Source organism: Podarcis tiliguerta, assembly GCF_965153285.1.
Source record: "Podarcis tiliguerta genome assembly, chromosome: 5".
Classification (NCBI taxonomy): domain Eukaryota; kingdom Metazoa; phylum Chordata; class Lepidosauria; order Squamata; family Lacertidae; genus Podarcis; species Podarcis tiliguerta.
Window position 1 is genome coordinate 71,142,507 of NC_139538.1, and position 12,922 is coordinate 71,155,428.

Here is a 12,922-nt window from a genome sequence, read left to right on the forward strand (position 1 = left end):
AAGGCTTTAAAAGTCAAAACCAGCACTTGAATTAGGCTCAGAAACAGAGAGTTATCCAGCACACTCAGGCCAGAATTTGTGCTATAGCTTCAAATTTGGAAAAAACAAAATGCCACATCCATCAGTCCAGACAGGAAGACGGTTGACCTGCAGGTTGGGTGACAGCCCATCAGAATTCCTAATATTTCCTGTCTGCCCAATGAACCAGCACTGAACCAGCACTAAGTCAAATAGGAAGCCTAGTGAAGAAAGATGACAGCAACTCTGAGCCAAACACTAATGTAACTAAGGGCATGTAGGGAAGACAAATGCCCATAAGGAAATGTGCCCTGTTATAATGTAATAGAAAAGAACATTCAGCATGCAATCTACTGTAGTCCATGTTGTGAGTCTCCAAAACAGGAGATCCATCTCCCTAGTAAGGTTATGTTAGCGTGTGCACTTCACCAGAATAGTCAGGCTTTAGGAGTCACTTTCTTTCAATGAGGAAGTGTTTTTCTAAACTCAAATAGCTAGATACTGTTTAATACTTGGTTGCCATGGCAGTCTGGCGAAACATGCTTTAAATCACCAGATGGCTGATCTTTATACAACGCAGGTACTGGCAGCACTCCAGTTCTTTCAAGTATTTCCTAAGGCATCCATGTCTGTAGAGAACAGGTCTACAGCAAATGTATGCAATAGTTCACCAGAGGTAGATTTCACATAATGAAATATATGCACTATCCATTTACATTCTTCCCAAACATGTTCTGACAACTGGCCCCACCCACACTAGACACTCAGGTAAGTTCAAGGATTCCATACACCTTACATCAATACAGCAGTTTTCCACATGAAGAGAATAAAATTCAACACAACAAGCTTTGCTTCTGGTAAAGCAGGACCAACTAGGACTTTTAAGATTAATACTGGGCTCCTTTAGAAGAAAATGCCATGTTCTTGATGCACTGGCTAGCATTCCCCCCCCCATATCACCTTTGTGATTATGGCAATTATAGGGGTGTATTCTCCCCACCCAACATGCATATCATGAGAGATGACTAATTCAGTAGGACTGGCAACACATTAAGATATGTTAACTACTCATCTTCTAATCAACAATTAAATATGCACTTTACCAAAGATCAAAATAGATGTCTTCCAAGATACTGAAAAGCATAAGTTAACATTCCAAGCAGGAAAATGGACTTTCATTCTTCAAAAGGATGAGAAACTTATGGCCCTCCAGATTTTTTGAATTCCAATCCCCATCAGCCCTAGGCAGCATGGCAAGGTGAGGGTTGGTGTGACTTTGAGTTCAACAACATTTGAGGGGCCACAAGTCCCCTACACCTGTTTTACAGGAACATTCCAGTTAAAAAATAATTTCAAAAATTAGACAAGAATAATCTTAGCTTGCAATCCTACCAAATAAAAATTACAATTGATTACTTTAATTTGCGGGGGCCAATTTATTAACACTAACACTAAATGCATAACCTACAGTGTCCACTGTTACATTGGAGGCAGTGATCAGACCTACTGACAGTGATCCTGGGATCTGAATCAGGAATCTCAGGAGCCAGGGCAGTGACCTAGCTTAGTGAACTACCTGGGATTGATTGAATGCAGGCCTCAGATGCTCTCCAAGCACAAAATGGAATGGTGTATAATGTCAGCCCTGGTCAAACACTCTGCCCTTCCCTAGTAAGAGCACATACTAGGCCTTGAATCAGATACAGCCTCTCAGCCCTGACCTGGCTCTGACATTTACTGCTGATTACTGGTTGAGATTTGTTTACCTGCATTAGTCATGTGCATTTCCTTCTTAGAAGCTAATTCAACAGAACAAAAGCACAGGGTCAATGCTTTAGGACTCAGCTGGGAATGATAAACAGAGAAGAGGATGCTACTTATTAACAAAGTGACCAAACCATCAGTGTGATTCAGCTATCCACATATAAACTTCAGTAGGACTAATGAACTACAGTGGTACCTCAGGATACATACACTTCAGGTTACAGACTCCGCTAACCCAGAAATAGTGCTTCAGGTTAAGAACTTTGCTTCAGATGAGAACAGAAATCATGCTCTGGCGGCGCGGCAGCAGCAGGAGGCCCCATTAACTAAAGTGGTGCTTCAGGTTAAGAACAGTTTCAGGTTAAGTACGGACCTCCGGAATGAATTAAGTACTAAACCTGAGGTACCACTGTATTAAAGCACAGAACTGATGAAATTTGATTTGGAACACTTTGCCCAGTTTCAGCAACTCATTTCTGAACATTTAGGATACTGCTATTTCTATTGTCATTTACATTGGAAATAGAATATAGCTTTCCCCAGGACCTAGAAACGGGACACTTAGGGCAAAGCCTATTAGTTTTCCAGGCTGAAACATTATTTGCTATTTTATTCTTTTTAAGTCTTCAGAGCTATTGTGGACTTCCAAAATGTTACCGATTACATCAGTTGGAGGAATTCATCATCATCATCAAGTGCTTGCCACATTGCTTCAATTGCACCACAACAGTTCATAATGGATAAATGATCCAATGTGGCAACACTGGCAAAACATCAACTTTTTACTGAGTCTATAAGCATTATAAGATACAGATGTTAAGACAAAAAGAATAGTGAGCAACTACCATAAGCAAAGTTGAAAATAGTTGTTTCCAGTCTTACTATTTCACAACATTCATCTCTATCCCACTACCTAGGGGGATAAGCAGAAGAATGAATAATGAGGTGACTGTGAATGGTTCAAGTACACCAAGCTATACTTCCCCAAAAAACCTGGGTCCATAAAAACTTTTTGCATAGTTTGGGTCATCCATAAAACTTAAAAGTTATTGCAAAAGTGGAACCACATATGTAAAGAACCGAACAAGTTATATCGTTCTCCCAAAGAAAATGTCTAGATCTGAAGTCAAGTTTTTCAGAAATAATTTTCACTGCTGGCTTTGGTACCAGCATCATCCTCCAAATCAGGAAATAACACTTCTGGTAGGTTGCATGAAGTTGCCAACTTCCTTTTAAGGATAAGGGTAGACTGTGAAGTAGCACTGAGCCTTCCTATTTTGACAGCTTCTCTAGGAGATGGACCTTAATTTACATATGCAGAGACCATCTCCAAATCATCTGGAAGAGAGGCAAGTTCTCAAAGAGTATGGAAATAGCCTCTGGTATAGAAAGGGCTAAGAACACAGTAAAAATCATAGGTAGCAACAGACTAGGAAAAATCTCTACAGCTAATTGTGAGAAAGGACACAGATCTCTCTCTTTAAAAAGCAGTGATCACATCAAAACCTTTATCAATCCATAATGCCACTTTGTTACAGCACAGCTTTGACTTGCGTTCAAACAAGATCACTGGATATTTTGCAGACCCCTATAGCAAAATAAAACACAAGGTTTTTTCTTGTGTCACAGCCTTTCCCCCAGCAGTTTAGAAAATACTATCTTGTGCATGTTTGCATTAAGGTTTTAAACAGCAACTCTTCTCCGAGTATTAGAAGAGCACATAAAAGACAGATTTGTGATTGTACATGCAATGTTCTCTGCCTGGCACTCTTGAACAATTGTCTGACAAGCAGCCAAAACTGTTATCTAAGGACACCACCAACAAAGTGCGATTGTGAACAACTTTCTAGCCAAAAAGATAAATATTGGGCTCCAAATATATAGAAAAACTATTGTTCCTGATTACTCTATGGCACTCTTTGCCACTCTAATAGTGATACTATCTCTTCCAATAATAGTTACACTTAAACATATTTAACTTATGTGCATTCAGCTTTATGTGCATAGCAAAATAAATAAAAAGAGGGCAGGGTTCTGGGGAAAATGACTTTGGCAATCCCATCTGCCATTAAACCCAGTGGGTTTTGACTATATGCAGTTTTGACTTTTGGCGCAATCTCCAGAAAGTAACCCCGTAACTGGGAAGGCACAGTTTTTCACCATTCCTTTGAGCCTTGTTTCAATTTACATAGTGAAGAATCAATTAATCATTACAACTCTTCCTCATGCTTAATGGAAGAGCATTCTATAGCTCAAGAAGCAGCAGTAGCATTTTTGTACAAATCTACTATCAAAGTGCTGTACTGTCGATCTCCATTTATCACATATATTAGATAAGGATGACTACCAATACTTGCTCTTCTTTTATAAATGTATGAAAGCAGGCATTGTCAGGACTATGTCCAAAGACTTCATAGCCCTTACAGCTTCAGAGCAAAAAAATAATAATCTTCCAAACATGGTTGACATGAGCCACAGCTCAGCAGCATGTTTAACAAAAAAAGAAAGCCTCCTTGAGATACAACACAGAATTCTAAGCAAGAGCCAAATGCCAACCACTTTCACTGGCTGGAACAGAATTAGCATCGCTCTGCACAGCAGAATCCTTCAGAAGCAATTCTGCAGATAACTGTGGGATGGATGTTACACTCATGTACAGTGATGCCCACTATCTATTCTATCAGAACAGAAGAAATGACAGGCATCTTACATCATAGGACAAGTATCCCATCAGCCCAGTGCTTCTACTTCTTTCTCTCAGTAGCAGTTTGCTAGCATGTCTTGTTGCCAAGAATTCTAGTCACAGCAACCCTTGAAATTCCTAGTCCACAGACATTGCCTATCTATAGCAAGTCATTCACCTACGAAGTCCTGGAATATTTTTCATGGTTCAGTGGCATGATTTGCCTTGGCAACAACAGATGGGTCTACTTTTAAAACATATATAAATACTGAAGACTGATTTTAAGGGACAACTTCCCTCTAAGGAATTACCTTCTTGGATTTCCTTTTTAAAAATCTAGCTGCTCTCTGAATGCTGCTTTTGTTTCATTTCTTAAGGCTACAGAATTCACATTATACAAACATGCTGGCAGTTCACATTAAACAGAGATGCAAAAAGATTTTTTTTAATGTTAGGGCTATTCTAAAACATTCATTCTTTAAACAGCATTTTAGAAAGCTGGATCCACATGAGTGCATTTTTGTACTGGAAATACCCTTTTGCTGCCAATGAAAACTTCTTTAAAACATTACACCATTTGAAATACAGAACTCATAGATGTGTATTTAATCCAACCCACCTGCAATTCTCTAAATGTCACCAACTCCACCACTTAAAATTAAAGAACATGCAAAGATCCTTCTGGTTATTAATTACACAGCCTCTCTGTTGCTAATTTTACTGGCTCCTCCTTTTACACCCCTTCATTACATACTTCTACCCACAAGCAGACTTCCAAAAAATCTACGCTGCCACATCCTCTGGTCAAGTTAAGAGTCAGCCAGTCTTCCTTCCAACTTTGAAGCTGCAAAGGTGGGTGGGGATTGCCTGGCTAGTTACACTATTCCTCATCATATCCCCAGTTTCCAAGTTGGGTAGAATCATAGAGTTGAAAGGGACCACCGAGGGTCATCTGGTCCAACCTGCTACTATGCAGGAATCCAAGCTGAAGCTTATTTGTCAACTATGTGGCCAAGGCACCTTAAGAACCTAGGCCATGAAAGTTAACTCTTTTTGGAGTATGTAGAGTGTACTCAGGGTTGACATTGTAGTACACTGAAGAATGAACACATAATGAATCACCTAGCTGGTGAGATCAACATGACTCCTAGAGTGGTGATCAAAACTATCTCATTCAGAAGCCTGCAGTAACACATATTGGATAAAGTTGCAGAAATGAGACAAGTCCACACACGCCTCTAAATATAAGCCAACAGGCACAACATGGGTGAAAATCCTGAGATTCTCCCAGACACTGCTAATATTTAGTTACTAAGATTTTTTTTTAAAGAAAGCTTTCTTCATTCTAAAAAATGCCTTTCATTGAAAGGCAAGGTTTTTGAATTTAAGGTTTCATAAACGTTAACTTTTACTGACTGAACACCTTACTCAAAACTTATATTTAGTAAATGGAAAGTCACGTACTATTTATTGTGTGTTACTGTACAGACCTGCTAAAGCCCTAGCTTTAGGGCTTGACTGCTACCTCCCAGCTGTAACCATTCACATTCAATAATATGCTCAAGGATAGACATATTTCCATGGGTTAATGTTCCCACTATTTGGCCATTGTCAGCCACAGAGCAAAAACAACAATTCTCTTTGACACTGCCACCCCAAGGACCCTCCTTCCTTCCTTCCTTCCTTTATTAACAACCATACCAGCAGCTACTGTTCTTTCCACTATCAAAACCCATTCAACTGGGCCAACTGTTGCCACAATAGATCAGATTTCTACTCTTCTAGTTTTTTTTTCTGAGGCTGTGAAAGCAGCAGAGAAACCTCCTGCAGAAAAACAGACACACTTTTGCTGTATCATCCTCAGAACTCTTGCTTCCATGGAAGCATCTTGGAAGAAGAAAACTGAAAGGTCCACAGTGTGTGCATGAACTAGCATGCAACTACCATTTAATTTCATGTGTAAGCTCTTTAAGAATTCTTGGGTGGATGCCACCTGGAAGCTGGTGATGTGTCGGTTTTTAATTCATTAGTAAGCCCTAGAACATTGTCTCTTCTCGCCAACATTAGCTTCACTTCCTCATTGGGTGGAATTCAACATCATGCTCATCTAATAATTCAATCTACCCCAAGATTTCAGCTTCCAGAGAGAATGACACCCCCCACCCCTGTGCTGTTCAGGGGGATCTCCTGACTCCTCCCCACAGTCAACTTGGGGAGGGGCACAGGGGAAGGAAAGGGGAAAGCCCTGTTGCTCAAGCAGACATCCTTGCACAGGACTTATGGTGAAACGACTGGTTTGGTGAACTCTGCCCATTTTGTTTACTTTTAGTGGAACGATGTTCTAATCTAATTAAATTAAGCATGCACTGTACATATATGGTATGCAACATTATTGGGTTTTTGCTTCTATTGTGCTAAAATTTAAGGAGTTACAGGAACCACACAGACTAATCAGCAAAAAGGAATGGTTGTTCACCTTGGGCAATGAATTGCTACTTCCATAATTAGTCACTACGGATGTGCAGTTGGGAGGATAATTTTTAATGTAGGCTTGCAAATTCGCTGTAACCTGCAAAGCTGTTGTACACATGCACCAACAGGAGACCAATATTAAAGTTGAAAGACTGATTTAAAAGAAAACGTTCACAAACTCTTGAATAATGCATACCTTCAAAGCTGCAACTGCTGCCACCTTCAGTCCATATATAATTTAGTGGATCTGATATAGTACTGCCTGCTCAGAAACGTTTCCATGAGATGACAGTTTCATGGTTGTCTGTGCAATTTCCACCTCATACCCATCATTACACAATTCCAAATATCTGAAACATGCCTATTGGTTGACTACATGCATTTAAGAAGATATATTTACCATTTAATTGCTTGCTCACATGGCAGACACTCTCAAAATGCCTGGTTTACATCACAATTTTATTCACTTCAAGTGTGGGCCTCATAAGGCCACATCACTTTGCCCTTTGAACTCAAAAAAAGAGTACTTAAAAGAAAAAGGGTTGCTTGGTGTTGTCGGGGCCAGAGTTCTCTGCAGCAAATCGTAGCATGTGTGTGCTAATTTATATGGCTGACATAAAACATTTGATTGTTTTTATACCACAATTTTAAAACAGTCCTCAGAATAATAGGCACTGTTTGTTTGTTTTTAAAATCACCCTGTATTTAGAAATAAATTATAAGGGTTGCCAAATTAGTATTTAAGCTACTACAAGATTGCCATTTGGGACTGGAACTACATTTACCAGATCACATTCTTATAGCCATGAGGACTACCAAAAATTCTTGTTAAACTAGGTTAAAATCACTACAGCATGCATTTAAAAGCCATTCTTTAATGATTTAAATGTTAAAATTAATGGATAATATATGGGATTTCTCAGGAAAATATACCTTATTTCAACACTTTGCCGAATGACCAAAAAATGCTAATCTTTCAATAGGAAAAGTACACTAACTTTTCAACTACAGCCCCCTCCCCCACGATGGCAAAGGTATTTCTGATAAAAACACAAAGTGGTGTATCCAAGGTCCAGCCAAACCCATCACTTAAAGTCTCTTTATAGGCAGTGGACATTCATCTATCTCCCAATTAGTTTCTAAATCATGAGGCAAACAGACAAGGATGAAGACCTGGCACTGTTGGATCATATTCATCAGTAGACCCATCAGTATTATACTAATAAAACCTTATTTTTTTTATAAAACAGGGGGAGATCTACAAAAATATAAGGAGCTTCTCATTTACAGAGTTTCACTGCACCATGTTTACAAATAAAACTTATGAGCCAGCAGTCACATAAAAGCTTGTTTAGAGTCACTGGCTAGGGCTCAGTCCCCAAACCGGTTTTCAATGACAGGGCGAAGCTCTAGACAACAAAGGTGGCTGTGGCCTCAAGCGCGCCTTTACTGTTTTTAGTGTGGTGTTTTAAATAGTTGTGACCAGCTCTGGATCCTAGAGAGAACAGGAATCATAATCAGATTTTTAAAAGGTGACCATTATATAATTTGAGTGCCACCCAATGACCACAATGATATACTGTACAGACATATCTAAAACTGAGGGGAAAGAGTCTCTAAAGCTAAACAGGCTGCGTGATCGCCCCCCCCCCCCAAATCTGAGAAATAAAAAACTGCCATGACTTTGCCTCGCTCCAGTGCATCTCCTCCTCTCCTTACACAACATGCCTTAGGGATAGGCTCAGTAGGTAGAGCACGATACTCTAAATCTCAGGGTCATGGGTTCGAGGTTCCTCCATTGCAGGGAGTTGGACTAGATGATCCTTGCCATCCTTTCTTACTCTACAACTCTGTGAATCTATGATCGCACGTAAGGTAAGGCGGCCTCTAAGCCAGGCATGGCCAAACTTGGCCCTCCATCTGTTTTGGGACTACAACTCCCATCATCCCTAGCTAACAGGACCAGTAGCCAGGGATGATAGGAACTGTAGTCCCAAAACAGCGACACGGAGAGCCAAGAGGGCGGCTCCCTGTGACTCGAACTCGCAAAATCCCCGCGTTTACCGCACCGAAGCCTGACGCTCTCAGGTAAGTTAGGGGCGCGCCTAAGAGCACGACGAGGCCCATAAGGATTGCTTTCCGTGCACCCTAAAACGGTCATGCGCTGGAAGGGGGAACCGGCGCTTTTGCGGAAAGGCCCACTTCGCTCCACCCCAAGTATCAAAGCAGCAGGAAGTCCCAGAGGGCACTTCTATCACCCCCGCTGTGTGCGCAAGCGCAGTAGCACCGCATTCTTCTCCTCCACCGGCCCCCACAAGCCTCAGCGGCGAGAGAGGCAGGAGCGAAGATGCCTCCCCTACCCCCCGCACAAGTCTGAGGGAAAAGTCCGTTGGTACCGGTCCCTCTTGAGGCCCCGCTTCCCTCACCCTCGCCACTTACACAACGACTCGGGAGATGATACACGACACCATGTTGCCGCCCCGGTTCCGTGGGCGCCGCTTGTACCTTTAACCGTCCGTCAGTCTGTCCGTCCCGCCAGCCGGAACCCTACCTCTCCTCCCCGCTCGCGACTTTCCGCCGAGCCGGGCACCGAATGGCCCCGGCCGCTTCGCCCGACAAACACAGCCTAAGCCCCGCCCTCCTCCCGCCTCGGGCATCACAATAGGCGCGGAGGCCGCGCCTCCCCATAAACGGATTGGCTCGCGCCGCCCAGCCTCATTCGCCCGCCGCCTGCCGTCGAGCTGGGCTGCAGCGCGCATGCGGCGCGCCTCTGGACGGCGAGGAGCGGATGGGTATGTAAGGAGCCGCAGCTATGCGCCGGCGCAGTCTTTTTCTCCCCCCCCCCCCCTTTGCTGGCTGTGTGGTGGCTTGTAATGTAGGCTGTGCTAAACCCCCTTCCCGTAGGGTCGCATGCGGAGTTATTTATTGCTTTTTGGAGAGGGGGGGGGAGCCGGTTAGTTTGCCGCAGCGTCTCGTGCACCTTAAAAAAAAGACTTCCCAAATGTTTATCTTGCCATTAAGCATCCGATGGATGTGCAGCAGCCTTTCAGGTGCCCCAACATAAGGCCCCGGATGGCTTCTGCTCGTGGTTCGTTGCTTTGCCCCGTTCGCGCCCCTTCTTCCTTGTCGCTGCTCTTGAAGCGGCCTCTGGGGATAATCTTTGCGCGATGGATCCGCGTCGCTAAGGCTGGAGAAAGCAGCGCCTTCGTTTCCGCACGAGGCTCCTTTCTCCTGGAGGTTGTTTTCTTCCCCCAGCCGCGTCAACGTTTCCACCCCACCAAACTGCGGGGAGGAGGCAGCCGATCTTCTTGGGTGCGGCTGGAGAGGTGAAATTGGAAAGCGAGGAAGTCTTGGGAAATGCCACTTTTGCACACATTAAGCTCTGCGCGGTGTTGGCCTTGTTTGCTCATCTTGCGCCCGAAGCCTTTTCCCCGCCGCAAAGGTGTCTCTGACGTCGCCCTCGTTAAACAATCGGAAAGCCTTGCTGATCTGCTGCAGATCGGCCAGAGATCTCCCAGTAGATCCTGATCCACCTTCTGCCCGCCCCTGGTAAATGAAAATGGTGACAGCATCCTGGAATGACTCGTAGTTTCCTTTCTACTGAACAGTTTCAAACGGTCAAATATAGGCAAGGATACATTTGTTTGACACTGGATTTGGGCATAATTTGCAATGGAAGTGTTAGGCATTAAACAGTAGAATGGGGCTGAAAGAGGGGGAAAGAGGAATCGTAAGCATTGGTACGCACAGAGGACAAGGAGCAGCACCAGATCTTTTTTTGATGTAGTTTTCTGAAATTAGTGAAGAAATATACTGAGACATAAAAATCCCACATGCTGGCAGTTCTTGCACTAGTGCTTTCTCCTCAAATATAACCTTGTGCTATGTTCCAAACTTGGCTTCCTTCCTCCTATTGTTCATTTTTGTAATCCTGCCAATAAATAATGTGTGTTGTAGTGTGGAAATAAATAACAACTACAGATCTGCCTGTCTGACAGGTAATGAAGATGAGTGTACTTCTTCTAAGCTTCTTCAGGACATGTGAAATCCTGCACTCTTTTTTGCAACTGTCCTTTTCTGATAAGATACCAGATAACCCAATTCCAAGTTTTGCCTGCTTTTTTTCTCTTCAAGGCCCATGCATAATGCCTTTATCTATCTTACTTTTAAGGAGGACTCTCTCATAAGGTTTCTGACTCTTAGATATCTTTTTTTACAATCCAGATTTGCAAAAATAGCAGGAAATGATGTAATGAAAGCTTGAAGCTGCAGCGTGCATGAACTGTGATTCATGGAGGTGAATTTTGCAAGCATGATTGCTATGGTGAATTGCCCACCCCTCCACCAATTTTAGCATAAGGGAGCAGAGGACCACTAGAACTCCCAGAGTGTGTGATTTGGCAGACTTTGTGCTGGAGTGTTGTGTCTAGAAGGTAAAAATGCATGAAAAGCAAACTTTTGAGGTTTCCACTGTTGACGTCAGTGTTTTTTCAAACAGTGGTCTGGTCTGCTGAGCAAAGGTGGCCGTGAGACAGAGAAGTCTGGGTGGGAGGAAGGAAATATGGTTTCCCTACTCTGAGGGCAAAGATGCAGAGGAGGAGGTGCTGAGGTAAATTAGGTTGTGAAATAAAAAGATAGTTGAATATTTACTATTAATAAGTAAATAAATAGACTGGGAATTGAATGGCAGGGGATAAAATAGTGTGTTATGGGAGGAATAAATGCATGTGAAAGGACCAGGGAAGTGTGTGTGTGTGTGTGTGAGAGAGAGAGAGAGAGAGCGCAGTTATGGGCAGGGGAGATAATGTGTAAGTTGAGTGTAGAAGGAGAATTGGGGAAGATACGGGCATGGCGATGTAAAGGGAAAAATATATTAAAAAATCATTTTCCAGCAAATACTTCCTCAAATTGGGAGGCTGAGTCAGTACCTCCACAGCTACAAGGAAAATATTGGCAAATAATTTAGCAATTTTTTATAAAAAAAATGTAATAAATATGTATAGGAAGTGATGCCAGCTGATTATACCAAACTGCCACCATTCTGTGACTGACTTAGTGAGCTGAGAGAGTCTGAGGCAGAGGGAAGTCCAGATCAGGCAAAAAAGCAGAGATGAATGAAGAAGCATGGGGGTCTCCCCCTCCTGCTGTGACAAACTCCTCTCCCCCTTGTCCCCTAGGACCAAGGAAGGCATGAAGTGGGAGGAGCAAAGGCAGGCGTGCAGTCACAGTCTCAGATTGCTTGGGGAAAACCCTGGAGAGGATGAGACTTGGATACCTGCGGGAAGGCGGGGACCTTTAGTCTCCACAGCTGCCTCATAGGAGCAAGACATTTGAAGAGAATTGCTGTGTTCATTAGGCATGGCACTCCTGTGCAGATCCTGTTTAAATAATTAACTTCACCTACTCGGTGTGATCCACTGCGAGCTTCCAGCAGATATATTGGGTAAATATTTCATTAAGACCATAATAAGTGTTCTGCTGGATCAGGCAAAAGGCCTATGTCTAAATCTCTTTCCAAGCCTTCCAGGATAGTTGCCATTGTTACATATTGTGGGAGTGAATGTGCCTTCTTTTGATCAACTAATCTCGATTGTATTTGCTTTGCTTCAGGCAGGGTGTATGTGAGTCCAGGCAGGATGTGTAGGAACAGTCAGAGAGATTTCTGGTTCTCTGTGCAATGCCTACAGAGGTTGCAATGTCACTAACAGTGCCATACTTGATTGTCTGCCTGAGGCAGCAAATTGCCTGCTGCTTGCCTTTGAGTTTGCCATCTTAAATTAATGTGAGAGGGTAGACGACAGGTGAGATAAGAAGTATTTGACTGCAAATGTTAAAGTCCCGACTGTAACAAGGTGGTGAGCTAAACCAGAGTCCATGGCACTCTAGAGATGCTTGCTTATTAGAAAGATACCTGTTATGTATTGGGTTTAAGCGCAAACAGGTCTTGACCCAAATGGATTGCACCGTGGGGTTGAGCCGTAGGGA

The 12,922-nt window shown here is 42.9% G+C and overlaps 2 protein-coding genes across 3 annotated transcripts in view; one reads left to right on the plus strand and one right to left on the minus strand.

Annotated features, from left to right (window-relative positions):
• The window catches only part of REEP3 (receptor accessory protein 3), a 31,911-nt gene extending 22,395 nt beyond the window's left edge, over positions 1-9,516 (minus strand). For both annotated transcript variants that reach the window (XR_014511031.1, XM_083440117.1), the window contains exon 1: positions 9,377-9,516. Coding sequence is in view for 1 of the 2 variants with exons in the window: in XM_083440117.1 (XP_083296243.1) it covers positions 9,377-9,408 (32 nt within the window). In the remaining variant the exon portion in view is untranslated. The remainder of the gene's footprint in view (positions 1-9,376) is intronic.
• Positions 9,517-9,655: 139 nt separating this feature from the next.
• The window catches only part of JMJD1C (jumonji domain containing 1C), a 115,272-nt gene continuing 112,005 nt past the window's right edge, over positions 9,656-12,922 (plus strand). The window contains exon 1 of the mRNA XM_083439892.1: positions 9,656-9,729. The gene's annotated coding sequence lies outside the window, so the exon portion shown is untranslated. The remainder of the gene's footprint in view (positions 9,730-12,922) is intronic.